This window comes from Sinocyclocheilus grahami, unplaced genomic scaffold, assembly GCF_001515645.1.
Source record: "Sinocyclocheilus grahami isolate Dianchi unplaced genomic scaffold, SAMN03320097.WGS_v1.1 scaffold246.1, whole genome shotgun sequence".
Classification (NCBI taxonomy): domain Eukaryota; kingdom Metazoa; phylum Chordata; class Actinopteri; order Cypriniformes; family Cyprinidae; genus Sinocyclocheilus; species Sinocyclocheilus grahami.
In genome coordinates, this window is record NW_015505425.1 from 343685 (window position 1) to 357239 (window position 13555).

At 36.2% G+C, this 13555-nt stretch overlaps 1 protein-coding gene across 1 annotated transcript; it reads right to left on the reverse strand.

Annotated features, from left to right (window-relative positions):
- Positions 1–1415: 1415 nt before the first annotated feature.
- Positions 1416–12256, reverse strand: LOC107598169 (armadillo repeat-containing protein 8). The gene is made up of 20 exons (XM_016289444.1): positions 12188–12256; positions 11722–11864; positions 11470–11567; positions 11295–11387; positions 10645–10725; positions 10471–10546; positions 9602–9692; positions 9454–9514; positions 9163–9363; positions 8888–8983; positions 8645–8727; positions 7880–7961; positions 7713–7799; positions 7193–7285; positions 6957–7106; positions 3844–3939; positions 3041–3136; positions 2770–2842; positions 2085–2178; positions 1416–1980 (listed from the first exon to the last, which is right to left on the reverse strand). The coding sequence occupies exons 1-20, from the start codon at positions 12253–12255 to the stop codon at positions 1947–1949; spliced, it is 1896 nt and encodes a 631-aa protein (XP_016144930.1). The 5' UTR covers position 12256; the 3' UTR covers positions 1416–1946.
- Between the last annotated feature and the right edge of the window lie 1299 nt (positions 12257–13555).

Below are 13555 nucleotides of genomic sequence, written 5' to 3' on the forward strand. Positions count from 1 at the left end.
AAGGCAAACGGGTCAGATGTATTTTATTAACTGTAATGAGCTTTATGAGAGATGCTTACCAAGATAATAAAACAACAGGTGATGTTTTATAAGAATAAAGACTCCTGTGTTCCTTTTAAAACAACGTTATCCAAAATACAAATGTAATTTGTTATTTCAAAACAGCCAAATATTCACTTTAGTTTGTTACTTTATTGTTCTTTTTTTGAGGGGGGGGGGGGGGGGGGGGGGGGGGGAATCAAGTAAATAAATGCATTAAAGGGATAGTTCAGCCAAAAAATGTACATCAGTGACATCAGTGGTTCAACCTTAATTTTACACTGTTTGGATTCAAACCATAGACTGTAAGAAAAGGTTGACCACGCATCTCCACTTCCTTCCACTATAGAAAATTGAAGCCAAAACATCAGTATTGCCAATGACGTCATTTGGAGCCAGAGTCTGTGCAGTAGTGATTGTGAGGGAGAGCCGCAATATCAAAGTCCCGCCCAAAAGACCCAATTGCAAGCTCCCAGTCATGACAACACACCCAGTTTTTATAGCATCAAATAACTAATTAAAAGCAAACTTATTAGAGAAACAGACACTTGAACAAACATCAGTGTGATAAGAATGATGGAAACCATCTTTGGGAAACATTTAAGAGTAATTAGATTTTTTTTTTTTTTGTTTAGCTTAGCTTACGTCCCATTCGTTTACTTGGAGAGGGCAGGGTTTATGACCTGTAGTGGAGTCAGCCACCAGATAGCGATCAAAATGTTTTGGCTTCGCTTTTCAGGATGCGTACTTATCTTGATTCAAATGTGTTTTACCCTATATGAACACCAAGCATGTCTAAAGCATGTGATAACTGATAGACTTCATCTTCAGTAAGTTATTCAGAACATTTTGGTTTTTCTGCAACTTTTTTTTTTTTTTGGTAGCAAAAGTAGAAGATTATATTATTCGGGGGGAAAAAGGGCCACAGGCAGGATTCAAACCTGTTTTTCCTACATGAGCACCAAGGCATGACATTTCTGAAGCTTGTGCCTCATATCCAAGCTCTTTTGTGCCGAAAAGCCCTTCCCGACCCAAAAAAAACTAAAAAAGACACAAAGCAGTGGGCTGCTCCATGGCAGAGGCCTGCATATATTTGAGTGGAAACATTCAATATAGAGCTTCAAAAAGTGGGAGTTCTGAAGAGACTGATTCATGTAAAGATAAAGGGAGTGAAAATGGGAAAACAAAGAACCTGTGTAAAGAGCAAACAAACTTTCACCTTCTGCTTGGATGGTTTCTACGAAATGTCTTTGTATATGACCCAACATGCTGCCTCTCCAGATATACCCACATCAGCCTATATTACAGAGAGGAAAATACAAAGGGGAAAAACAACCTGAAAAGGAAATTAAAAATCCAAAAAATATATTTATATATTTATATTTATATATATTTACGAGGTATGTATCCACAAAAAAGAACAAAAACAAGCAGTCTTTTTCTAACCTTGTGTCAAAGTCCCAATTAAAATAATAATAGTTATAATAATAATAATATCAATAGTAAATCAGCAAACCAAAATAAGGAGACTAAGCTCCTAGAAGCGTAGCACTGAGAGTTCAGTCAGCTTTCTCCAAAGGGAGTCCAAAGCATCAAAGCCTCAATCCACCAGATGGCGCTGCAACACACGTTGAGAAACTTTTTTTTCCTTCATATTAAGTCCAAAAAAATAATAGTTCCAAGAGTTCAGCAGAAAACGTATTAAACCAACGTAGCTGAAAGCCTGTGGCCCCCTGGCAACCGTGTCTCTGATTTCCTGAAGCTGTTCAGGGTCTCCACAACAAAAGGTGTCTTGTGCAACAAAACAAAAGGAAGAGCAAAAGGAAACTCGAATCTAAAATAAAAACACAGGAGATGTGATCCTCCTAGAGATTGTTAGTGAGGCTGTATCCCGCCTTCCTTCAAGGTCATGCCAGATACTGCTGCATCGCCGTTTTTGCCCTGAGAGAAAGAGGGAGATGTGAACGGTTAAATCATTACTATGGCATCAAACCAAACATAAGATGAAACAACTACCAACAGATGAATGCCAGTCTGTCGATCACCTGTCACAGAGGTTGGGATCTGATGCCTGGGTGAGTTTGTGTAAGATATCAACGAAGCCCATCTCCCTTAGCTTGTCTTGTCTCTCTTGTGAGCCTGGAAGAAGTGAAAAAACACAAACTTGTTTTCTTGACAATACACAAAGAGTCCTATTTAACACGAGGACTGGTCTTACTCTCAGATACAAATAAACAACACTAAGAAAATCTTCACAAAATGTATTTCCAATGCTGCACTGTTGTTATTTTCTGAAACAGCATTGTATGCCTGAACAAATTGTTTAGAGGAATAATAATAAATAATAATAATAAGAGCCTCCAAATTAAATATTTAGGACAAAATTAAGATGTTAATATTTCCCCCTTGCCATTTAATCAATAACACCATTCAATTTAACATAATAAATTATTGGTGTTAGGGTTTTATTGTGTATTCTTTCTTTAGGACATTGAATGCCTTAATTCAAACTGAAAACTTAAACCAGATAGACATTTTAAATATATATTATATAAAATAATAATAAAAACAAATGATTCATGATTAATATTTTAATGATAATTTGACAGCACTAATGACACTTTTACTGTAAATGCTTTTGTGCATGTTTTTATATTTGGACAAACAGAGCACAACAGTTAAACTGTCCCACTACACCTCCACAGAACCCATGTGTCCTGAGCTCCTCACCGTCCTCCTCATTCCAGATGAGGTTAGAGATGCAGAAGGTGGCAGCCAGCTGCAGCTTCACATTGGAGTGACCCTGAAACATAGACAACAGAAGAAATTACACAAAATAAGTATAAAGCAGGAGAAAGACAAGAAGGGGCAAGAGCAAGGGACAGTGATAAGGTGGAAACAAGCAGCAGCACAAGGACACTATGGTACACACACAAAAAAAAAAAATATTGAAAAAAGCCCACAACTGAGAAACCAGATGAGCTAATGACAATGCACTGACCATGTAATATTTAATTTTTTGGAGCATGTCGTCATTGGTCATAATGAGTTCCTTGGCAGTGTTTCCGTCAGCAATATTGGCCAATATGCACAATGTCTGCAAAAGATGACAAAGCATTGTTACACATCAGCTCTGGAAACTATTAAAATCAATGCTCCTAAATGAATGCTCTGGGTTCCAAAGCAGTTATCTGCATGTTTAAGGGAATATAAAGACGTTTCATATATATATTTTTAAACTTAATATAGAAAACAATTTAAGATCAATTTTATATAGGAAATATAGAAAACAATTTAAGATAAATTTTATAACACAATATTACTGGTTTTACTGTATTTTTAATCAAATAATTGCAGCATTGATGGGAATAAGAGACTTCTTTCAAAAACATTAAACATGTATATGCCACAAAAATACCATATTTACACAGTTTAATGCACCACAGTGTATCACACTCAAAACCTGATAACTGATTCCTGTGCACAGTCAGAAAGAAAAAAGTTAAAGAAAATATAAATAAAAAGTGCACCAACTGATAACAAGACAAAAGAGCTAAAGACTTTTTCTATGGCATTTAAGATATGAACAGTTTTACATTATAAAAAGTGATTTTAAGACCTTAATACTTTTCAAGGACTTCTACAGACACCTTGAATAGACATAGAGCTTAACTTGTATTAAACTGGGAACATTCTTTTAACAAAATGCCTGTGGAATATAATAGCTGCTTGAGATGTCTTACTAGTCTGATTCTGTAAGACCCAGTGAGCACAATGCCATCTTAGTGTGTTTGAGCAGCTCACCTGCTCTTTGACCTCTATGCTGTGTTCTCCCTCCAGAATAAGCGTGACCGCTTGCATTATCTGCTTCCCATGTGAGCTCATGATCTGGTCTATATGCTGCCAAAGACGGGGAAAGACAATTAGTGTGTGTCTTACAGAAAGGCCATAATCTTGTTAGACAGTGGAAGGGAATATATCAGGCCAAGTGTGTGTGTGGGTGTGTGTGTGTGTGTATATATATATATATATATACACACATACAGTGGCTATAGAAAAGAATCCCTCCCCCCTTTAAAATAATCACATTGTGTTGCTTTGTAGCCTGAAATGAAGACAGACATGGTTTTAGTTTTATCCAGCTGGATTTACTCTTGTATGTGTATGTGTGTGTATGTGTATGTCAACTTAAACCATCCAAGTGAAAGATATAACACCAACATGTCAGAAAAAAACAAACAAACAAAAAAACAGAATCACTGAGTTGGAAAAAGGATCACCCCTTGTGTCAGTATTCTGTTGAACCACCCTTTGCTTTAAAGGGGTCATATGATGCGATTAAAATTTTTCCTTTCTCTTTGGAGTGTTACAAGCTCTTGGTGCATAAAGAAGATCTGTAAAGTTGCAAAGACTAAAGTCTCAAATCCAAAGAGATATTCTTTATAAAAGTTAAGTCAACCACGCCTACCTAAAATGGCTCGTTCTAACACACCCGCACATGTCTACGTCACGATGTGGGACGATTTGCATAATGCCGCCCAAATGTTGACGCAAAGAAAGGCGGCGTGACTTTTATTTTCGCTGTAGTATTGTTGTTGCCGCCTCCGCCATGTCGTGAAGGTGCTGTGTGTTTCGTTGTGAAAGCGAAACTACTTTGCTTGGCCTTCCAAAAGAGGATGATATCCGCTTCGTCATGCCTGGAGCTGTCCGTGCTGGTCGCTGAAATACATCAACTTCGCGCTGTGGATCGGCTTTCACCGTGGACGAAGCGGAGTCCAGCCCGGGGTCATCACTTGTGGTTGCCGCAAGCCCGCCGGCCGCCGCTCACTCTAGCCACCAGCCTCCGCTCACTCAAGGCCGCCGTGTGTGACGCTGTGTTTCGTTGTGAAAGCGAAACTACTTTGTTTGGTCTTCCAAAAGAGGACACGACTAGAAATCAGTGGTTAAGTTGTATTTACAACACTGTTCCAGAACAGTTCAACCCAAATATTCAGATGTGTGCAGCACATTTTATGGAGGATCGTTTCCTGATCCTGGTAGAGTAGACTACAATGCCGGCTGTTCTGACTCACAGACTGTAAGTAAGTTTTTTTATATATAAAGAATTTGCCACTGATGATTCAAATGCGAGTTTTGAGCAGTGTAGAGTAGCGCTTGTTGTTTGTCATTTCTCCGATCACAAATGCACACATGGTTTTATGCTTACGCGGCGTGATGCAACGCGTAAAAAGACGGTATAAGTCATTATAATCCATAATTATGTCCCCACTGGATGCAACAAATGCCTCATTTATAATGGGGTTTAATGTTTTTGTCTCGTCGCTCCGGCCGGACAGGGCATCACAGTATGGTAAGGGGCGTAACATTTCCGTCACACGCTTGATGTATTCAGCCAATCACAGAGCCAAGCACTGGATAGCTGGCCAATCAGAGCACACCTTGCTTTTGAGACTGATGAGCTTTGTAAAAATCGACACGTTTCAGAAAGGCGGGGGATAGATGAGAAACAATAATGTACAGTATGTGGAAAATAATGTGTTTTTTGAACCTTAAACCGCATAAACATTTCATTACACCAAATAATGTTATTTTTAGCAACATAATATGACCCCTTTAACTACAGCCTTTAGTCTGTTGGGATTTGTCTCTGTCTCTACTAACTTTGCTCTTCTAGTGTTTGCAATATTTGCCCACTCTTCTTTGCAGAACTGCTGAAGTTCAGTTAAATTTGATGGTGAGCGTTTGTGGACTGCAGTCTTCAAGTCATTGCACAGATTTTCAGTGGGGTTTAAGTCTGGGCTCTGACTAGGCCATGCAAGGACATTCACCTTTTTCTCCTTCAACCACTGTGTGCTCAGTTTTGCTGTGTGCTTTTTCAAACTCAGTCATTCTGTTTTTGTTTTTTTCTGGCATGTTGGTGGTGTTATATCTTTCACTTGGATATTATTATTTACACAGTGCAACTTTAGCTGGATAAAACAAAAACTGTCTTCATTTCAGGCTGCAAAGCAACAAAATGTGATTATTTTAAAGGGGGGGTGTATATATATATCCTCCTGACAACCAGCTATGGAGTTTTGTCCTCTGTAGAGGACATTATTTTTTAGTGATTTATCTGAGACCTTACATGTCACAGTTGTAAGTCTGGATGTCCTGTAAAGAGCACATTCAGGGCTTTTCAGAGATACCAAATGTTTGGATGTTTCACCATGGCCACTCCCTCTCCTTGGTCTTAAAAAATGCTGACATTAATTTAACAATCAAATTCAACACCCTTATGGAAATATGATATTTTGTAATGATCATTTAAATCTGACTAATTTTCCAATTGTTTGTCATAAATCAACATCTTAGGAAAATGTTATGGGGTTTCAAATCAAAATATGACTTTCTGTTATGAAACAGGACATCGATGTCCAACTGTAGAGGACACCAGGACTAAAAGCATGTTTATTACACATTTTGGGAGACACAACAAATGAATAGAGAAATAAATTATATTATATTTTCATTACGTTGCCCCAAAAACAAATTAATATGCAAATGAGATACAGTGTATAGATACATTGCACATAACAGGACAACCGGTTTATGGCCATTTTACGCACATGCTGCATAAAGCAAAATGGTATAACAAATCATTCTGTTATATCTTTCATAACATAGTTGAGAATAATTTTTATACAAAGTTTGCTATAAAAATCACTGTTTTTGCCTTTTCATGTCATTTTTATTTATTTTAATAACAGGACTTTTTAAAGTCCTGGTGTCCTCTACAGAGGACATAGCATAATATATGAATTAAAATATAATTTTATAATAAATGTTATTTTTTTCCATTTTTCCATTTTTTTCTTATGCTCTAAACAATATAATGACATGAAAAACATTAAATTCAACTTTCAACTTTAACTTACTGGCCGGGTGGAGAGCAGGTTTCGAAGTAGCCCCAATGTTTTCATGAGCACATTGGTATCAGGATCAGACAGGAGTCGAAAAAGCTGTTCTGTGCCCAGAGCTTGAACTATCTCCACCTTCACTTTCTGATCTGCCTGGAAGGCCATGTTCTAAACAAACACACATTACAGATTCTGATGACATAGAATGTTTTCATACCGAAACTCTGGTGTGGAGCGAAGTCAGTTGGTCTTACCATGAGAGCCCAGATGCCGTTGACCCTTAGAGCTGGACTGTCACTTTGTGTGAGGCTGCATAGTAACTCAATGACCCCAGACTCTAAGATAGGCTGTGAACACACATATCCGCAGTCACCTTTTTAAAGCCCAGTGGCACTGGGAATAACCCTGGCATCTTTATTTAAAAGAAAATCTTATTCTTCTGTTAATAATATTGCTATATGCACAAAGAAAATGTGAGTGGTCAGTGATTATTAAAATATCTAATTTTATTAAATTATAAAATTAAAACCAATAAAGAAATATATTACTGTAGTAATATTATACTGTAAAAAAACAGAGCATTTAATAATAAAGTTTAAGAAAAACTTTGATGTTGGCTTGAGAAAGCCTGACCAGAAAGTCTGTAGTAGTTTTAAAAGCTTTACGTTTTACGTAGTTCAATTATAATTATAATATTCCTTTTACTGAACAACTGTAAGAAATTTTAAATCCTGGCTGTATAACGCTAATAAACCAACAGTGCGTGAACTTTACCTCTTTGCTAGGTGAAAACTCCAGCAGTAGGTTGCATAGTGTTGAAGAGGCCATGACCAGGACCTCATCTGGTGCGTTCTGTAACAACTACCCACAAAAACAAATGTGCATTCAATTAGGGTTTGATTAGCGTCCAGATTTAACTCAACATCATCTGAATATCATACCTTCATTAGTGGCTTCCATACTGCATGATCATGGAAACTTGTCCTTAGTTGTTGTACAGACCGTGATAAACTGTGCAGACATCTAGAGGAAATTTGAAAGAAATAAATTAAAATAAAAGAGCAAAGCAAAACCTTTTATTCTCTAAATTCTTTCAAAATCCAATTGTTGTGCATTTTCAACAAACATATTTTACATTTATTCAAGTATTCAAACGTTTGAAGTCTATATGATTTTTAAAAATGTTTTTGAAAAAAGTATTTTGCGCTTATCAAGGCTACATTTATTTGAAATCAAAATCTTTTGTGACATTAGAAATGTCTTTGTCACTTTCATATATATATATATATATATATATATATATATATATATACAGTGGGGAAAAAAAGTATTTAGTCAGCCCCACTGTATATATATATATGTGTGTGTGTGTGTGTGTGTGTGTATATGTATATGTGTATACATATATGTATATATATATACTGTATATATACACACACACACACATATTATATATATATATATATATATATATATATATATATATATATATATATATATATATATATATATATATATATATATATATATATATATATGTATATATATATACTGTATATATACACACACACACACATATTATATATATATATATATATATATATATAATCTTACAGACCCCCAAACTTTTGCATGGTAGTGTACAATGGCGGTTTTAATTCTCTTAATTTTTTTGCCAGTCAATTAAGAGAAAAGGTGCATCATACCTGACTGCTGCTAACCGTACTTTGATACTAGATTCTGATAGGCCACTAACAATCCTGTCCATCATGTTTTCCGTCTCTGTAATCTGTAGTAGGGAAATTAATGTTAACATCCTAAGAAAATTCACCACAGCTACCTAATAACCTGTTTTAATTGTCAAGGTATCAAAGTAGTCAATATTCCAGTCATGTCGTTGACTATTTTTTAGCACTTACAATATAATATAATAGAATTGAATGCATCACCTTTTTCCTGATGTCCTCGTCATTGGAGCCCAGCGAGGCATAAAGTTTAAAGGCTGCTTGCCGCAGCTCATGTGCATGTTTCAAGTCATGGTCCAACTACAGGAAGACAAATGATCAGTTAAACTGAGTGTACATTTCATCGGAAAAGCAAAAGGTACCTGGTTACACCTACTATTGAAATCTATATACTTAGCTTTATACAAAAACAACAGAAGTCTCTGGTATGTCCTCATTTAGAAAGCTAATTAAATGTGTGTATGTGTATGTGAAGTTACCCTCTTAATATCAGTGATGGCGCTGACAGAGCTCGGGTATTTAAAGTAGTCAGCCAACATGGACACGAGGTGATCGGTGACACTTGCAATCCGCTGTAGTTCTATGTCCGGCTCCATCAGGTAGGCTAGCGTCTCAGCCCCCTCCACCCTCTCCTCCAGTAACCGCTCTTTACTGCACATCCGCACCAGGCATGGTAAAGTCTGTCCACACACGCAGAACTAGTTCCAACGCACTTTCAATGGTGACACTTTTGCATTCATCACAAATATGTAGATGTTTTTTGGAGGTACCTTTAGTACAATACAATTGTCGTCTGTCCTGATGGCTCCTGCTCGACACATGTATGTTAAACTGAGAGAAAAAGAGCACGAGTTTGTAAAAGCTGAAGAGATTAACCATGTATTTTCACAAATAACCTGCGAGATGAGATTTGCTCACCATTTGGCGGCTGTAAGCTGCATTTCGATGGGTTTGTCCCTTTGCATCATTCTAACAAAAACCTGAGAGAGCTGCTCACCATCTACAAGCACTGAGAAACATATACATATAAACAAAATAATATGAGTTTCAGCAGGCTTAAGCATTATTTTATTAATTGTCTCCATAGACATACAGAAAACCTAAATCAATGTTTTAAGCTTTGAACCAAACCACCAGCTCTTACATAATAACAACATCTGATTCAAAGAAAAAAGGAACATAGCAAAAAAGGATGAATCAGACTTTATGTGATTTGCTATGAGAAAACTCTGCTGATAATTTTAGGCTCTAATACTACACCATAAACTAATAAAATCAAATGTTTGCCGTCAGTAGGATTTGTGCAAAGGTTTTGAAGTCTCTAATGCTCACAGGCTGCATTTATTTGCTCAAAAATACAGTAATATTGTGAAATACTGTTACAATTTAAAACAACCGTTTTCTATTCTAATATATTTAAAAATTTAATTTATTCCAGTGATGGCAAAGCTGAATTTTCAGCAGCCATTACTCCAGTTTTCAGTGTCACTTGATCCTTTAAATCATTCTAATATGCTGATTTGGTGCTCAAGAAACACTTATTATTATCAATGCTGAACACTGTTAATATTAATATTTTTGTTCTGAATGTTATGTTTTACTTCCAGAAACCTACTGTTGTGCACTATTCTTTTATTTCACTGAACAGTGTTTCAGATATTACCAAAGATAATGAAAAACTGCAACAGAAAAGAGAAGTCAAAGATAATCGCTGATGAACGTAAGCCAGGATGACAAAATAAGTGGTGATCAAATGATGGTAGACAGAGGATGAGGGTCGTGCTCACCATTCACCAGTGTCATAGAGACCTGAGCGTTCTCATAGGCCAAAACTGAGAAACACTTCAACGCCTGCATTCGTACCTACGGAGAGAGTTCACAAAACATAATTACCCAGAATACACTGACATGCATAAAAAATACAATAATAAATGGAAAAGCCATTCGGTTCCTTTTTGTACCTTATAGGAGGGAGAGATGAGCAGAGGAGCAATGTTCTGGATGGCACCATGGTTAAACAACACCGTCTGATGTTCTGGAGTCTGGACACACACATTATTCAATGCATTTTTCAATAGAGACAAAAGAAAAGATTACTTTGCCAAGAAGCCTGAACTGTAATACTGCAAACATTTTACAGTTTGCCATGTGGCCACAGGTGCATGCTAATCCTTAAAGGGATAGTTCATCCAAAAATTAAAATTCTTTCATCATTTACTCACCCTCATGTCGTTCCAAACCTGTATGAGTTGCTTTCTTATGTTGAACACAAAAGAAGATATTTTGAAGATTGCTGGTAATCAAACAGTTGGTGGTTGCCATTGACTTCCATAGTATTTGTTTTTCCTACTATGGAAGTCAATGACAACCACCAACTGTTTGATATCTTCTTTTATGTTCAACATAAGAAAGCAACTCATACAGGTTTGGAACGACATGAGGGTGAGTAAATGATGACAGAATTTTCATTTTCGGGTGAACTATCCCTTTAATAAGGCTTGGAATAAAGCTTGGATGTGGCTAATCTAATCAGAATTTAGAGCTGGAACTATTTTCTTTATAATTCTGAATAAATGCATATTTACTGTGTGAGTTGTGTTGTGTGTGTTACCTTGCAGCAGTGGGCGAAGATTTGCGTGATGTATTCCTGTGTGTGCTGTGACCGACTCAGCAGGGACATGAGATGGGGGATCACAGTGGGGTCCTGGTGCAAATTGAAACATGTTAATCATACTTCTGTTTATGCATGTGCATACGTCATTTCAGAATGTGCAAGTCTGTCTTACTGTGTAGAGCAGCTGCACTGGTGTGACTGGACTGATGAAGATGGTTCTTAAACAGCGCAGACATGCCTCAATGAAAATCAGATCAGAACACAAGAGACCTGCAGAAACACAAAACACTGCTCAAAAGATTGGAATCATGAAGATATCTTACTGTTTTTGAAAGAATGTATGCTCATCAAGGCTGCATTTATTTGATAAAAATATATAGTTAAAACAGTAGTACAGTAGTATCAAAGATAGACTGAGAAGAACCTTGAAGCAGGGCTGGGATGATGTGACAGTCCACCAGGGACTTGATGTTGTTCTCTGTGCCCATTGACAGACTTCCCAACACGACCGCACATTCAGTCCTCAGCTCCAGACTAGAAGAGCTCTGCTGGAGAAGATACAGAAGTCTACACACACACACAAGTACATCCTCATCAGCAGTGATTAGCATGTAAAACAGAGAACAGAGCAAAAAAATATTTGCCATCTTTAAGGTAAGAGAGAGTCTTAATTAAATAAACTTTGTTTATTTCCAGGTTTAAATATATATATAAATATATTTTGAATCCCAGACTTTGAATATTATTTTTGGACTTCACTGTAATTTTCCAGCTATATTGGCCCAGCCCAGACAACTGGATAGATTAGCTATGATTTTTCAACCTTACTTCCTGTGTCAAAACTCATTGCAGTTCTATTGGTGGAAAAAGGGTGAAGTGGTTGGACATACCTTGGCACGGCTCCCAGCACAATTAGGTTGGCCTTCTGTCTGTTGTTTCCGATGACGGCATTCTTCATGTCACTGTCAATAAAGGTGCAAGTACTTATAACTTGTGCATAACATACCTTTTCTATGGCATAGAAACAGATCAACCGAAGAACCGAATAAATAATTTTGAGGGTGCTATTGGTCAGATAAACAACAAGCTGGGTGAAAAAAAAGCTGTTTAGTGGTTGTTGACTTCAAAATTTTAAACTACCGTTCAAAAGTTTGGGGTCAGTACATTTTTTTTAAGAAGTTAATACTTTAATTCTGCAAAGACACATTAAAATAATCAAAAGTGACAGTAAAAACTTTCACACAATTACATAAGAATTGTATTTGAAATAAATACTGTTCTATTAAACTTTGTATTCATTAAAGAATGCTGAAAAAATGTTTCCACAAAAATATTTAAACAACCCAACTGTTTTCAACATTGATAACAATAAAAAAAATGTTTATTGAGCAGCAAATCAGCATATTAGAATGATTTCTGAAGGATCATGTGACACTCCAGACGATAATGGCTGCTGAAAATTCAGCTTTGTCATTACAGAAATAAACAAATAGAAATCGTTATTTTAAATTGTAATAATGCTTTTTTTATTGTATTTAGATTTTTCTTTAAATGCAGTTTTGGTGAGCATAAGAAACTCTTAAAAAAAAAAAAACTTATTCATATGCTCATTATTTTTCACAAGTTTTTTTTCTTCTTTTTTTCCGGTTTAAATAGCCCTTCAGTATGAAACAAACATTTTTAGAAGAAAAATATTGCAATTAGTATTTCAATTAATATGGAAACTGCATGTACAATAATTAATCAAGAATTAACAATATGTTGTTTAAAACAGTTGAAGTAGACGACACTGGTGTCTTTGTTGAACTTGTCAAATGTAACTTGTTAGCGTACATTTGAATGATCAGAGGATTACAGAGGCTGATAATGAGAGCAAATAGTTACACCCTCCTAGCAGACTCTTATCTCATAACTCATTAGATGAATGCATGTACAGCACACACAGGTAATGTAGTGAGATTCTGCTCTGAACAAAATGGACATGCCGTGAAATTTTATATTTCTTTTTCTCTTCCAGAAGGCTTTTTTTGCACAAAAATGACAGACAATGCATGTGCAATTGTAATTGAAGCTTTATCTGTGCTATTCTTCATCAACAGTACCCAAAATATTTACAAATGTTTCCATAATCACAATGAACTCATGCAACGTTCAAGTCAAATCAGAATGATGTTAAGAGTTGAGTGCACATGAATGGCCGAGCAAAATAATAACAGACACACAGAGCATCAATTACAAACATCATTTGCTCTTTATTT

What these genes read in the sequence shown, in the direction of transcription:
- LOC107598169 (XM_016289444.1), bottom strand. Translation starts at nt 12,255, where the DNA reads ATGAAGAATGCCGTCATCGGAAACAACAGACAGAAGGCCAACCTAATT. An exon ending in ACGGCATCTGGGCTCTCATG is followed by an intron (nt 7,107 to 7,192) that starts GTAAGACCAACT and finishes GTGTTTGTTTAG; the next exon opens with AACATGGCCTTCCAGGCAGA. An exon ending in GCATAGAGGTCAAAGAGCAG is followed by an intron (nt 3,137 to 3,843) that starts GTGAGCTGCTCA and finishes CATCTTTTGCAG; the next exon opens with ACATTGTGCATATTGGCCAA.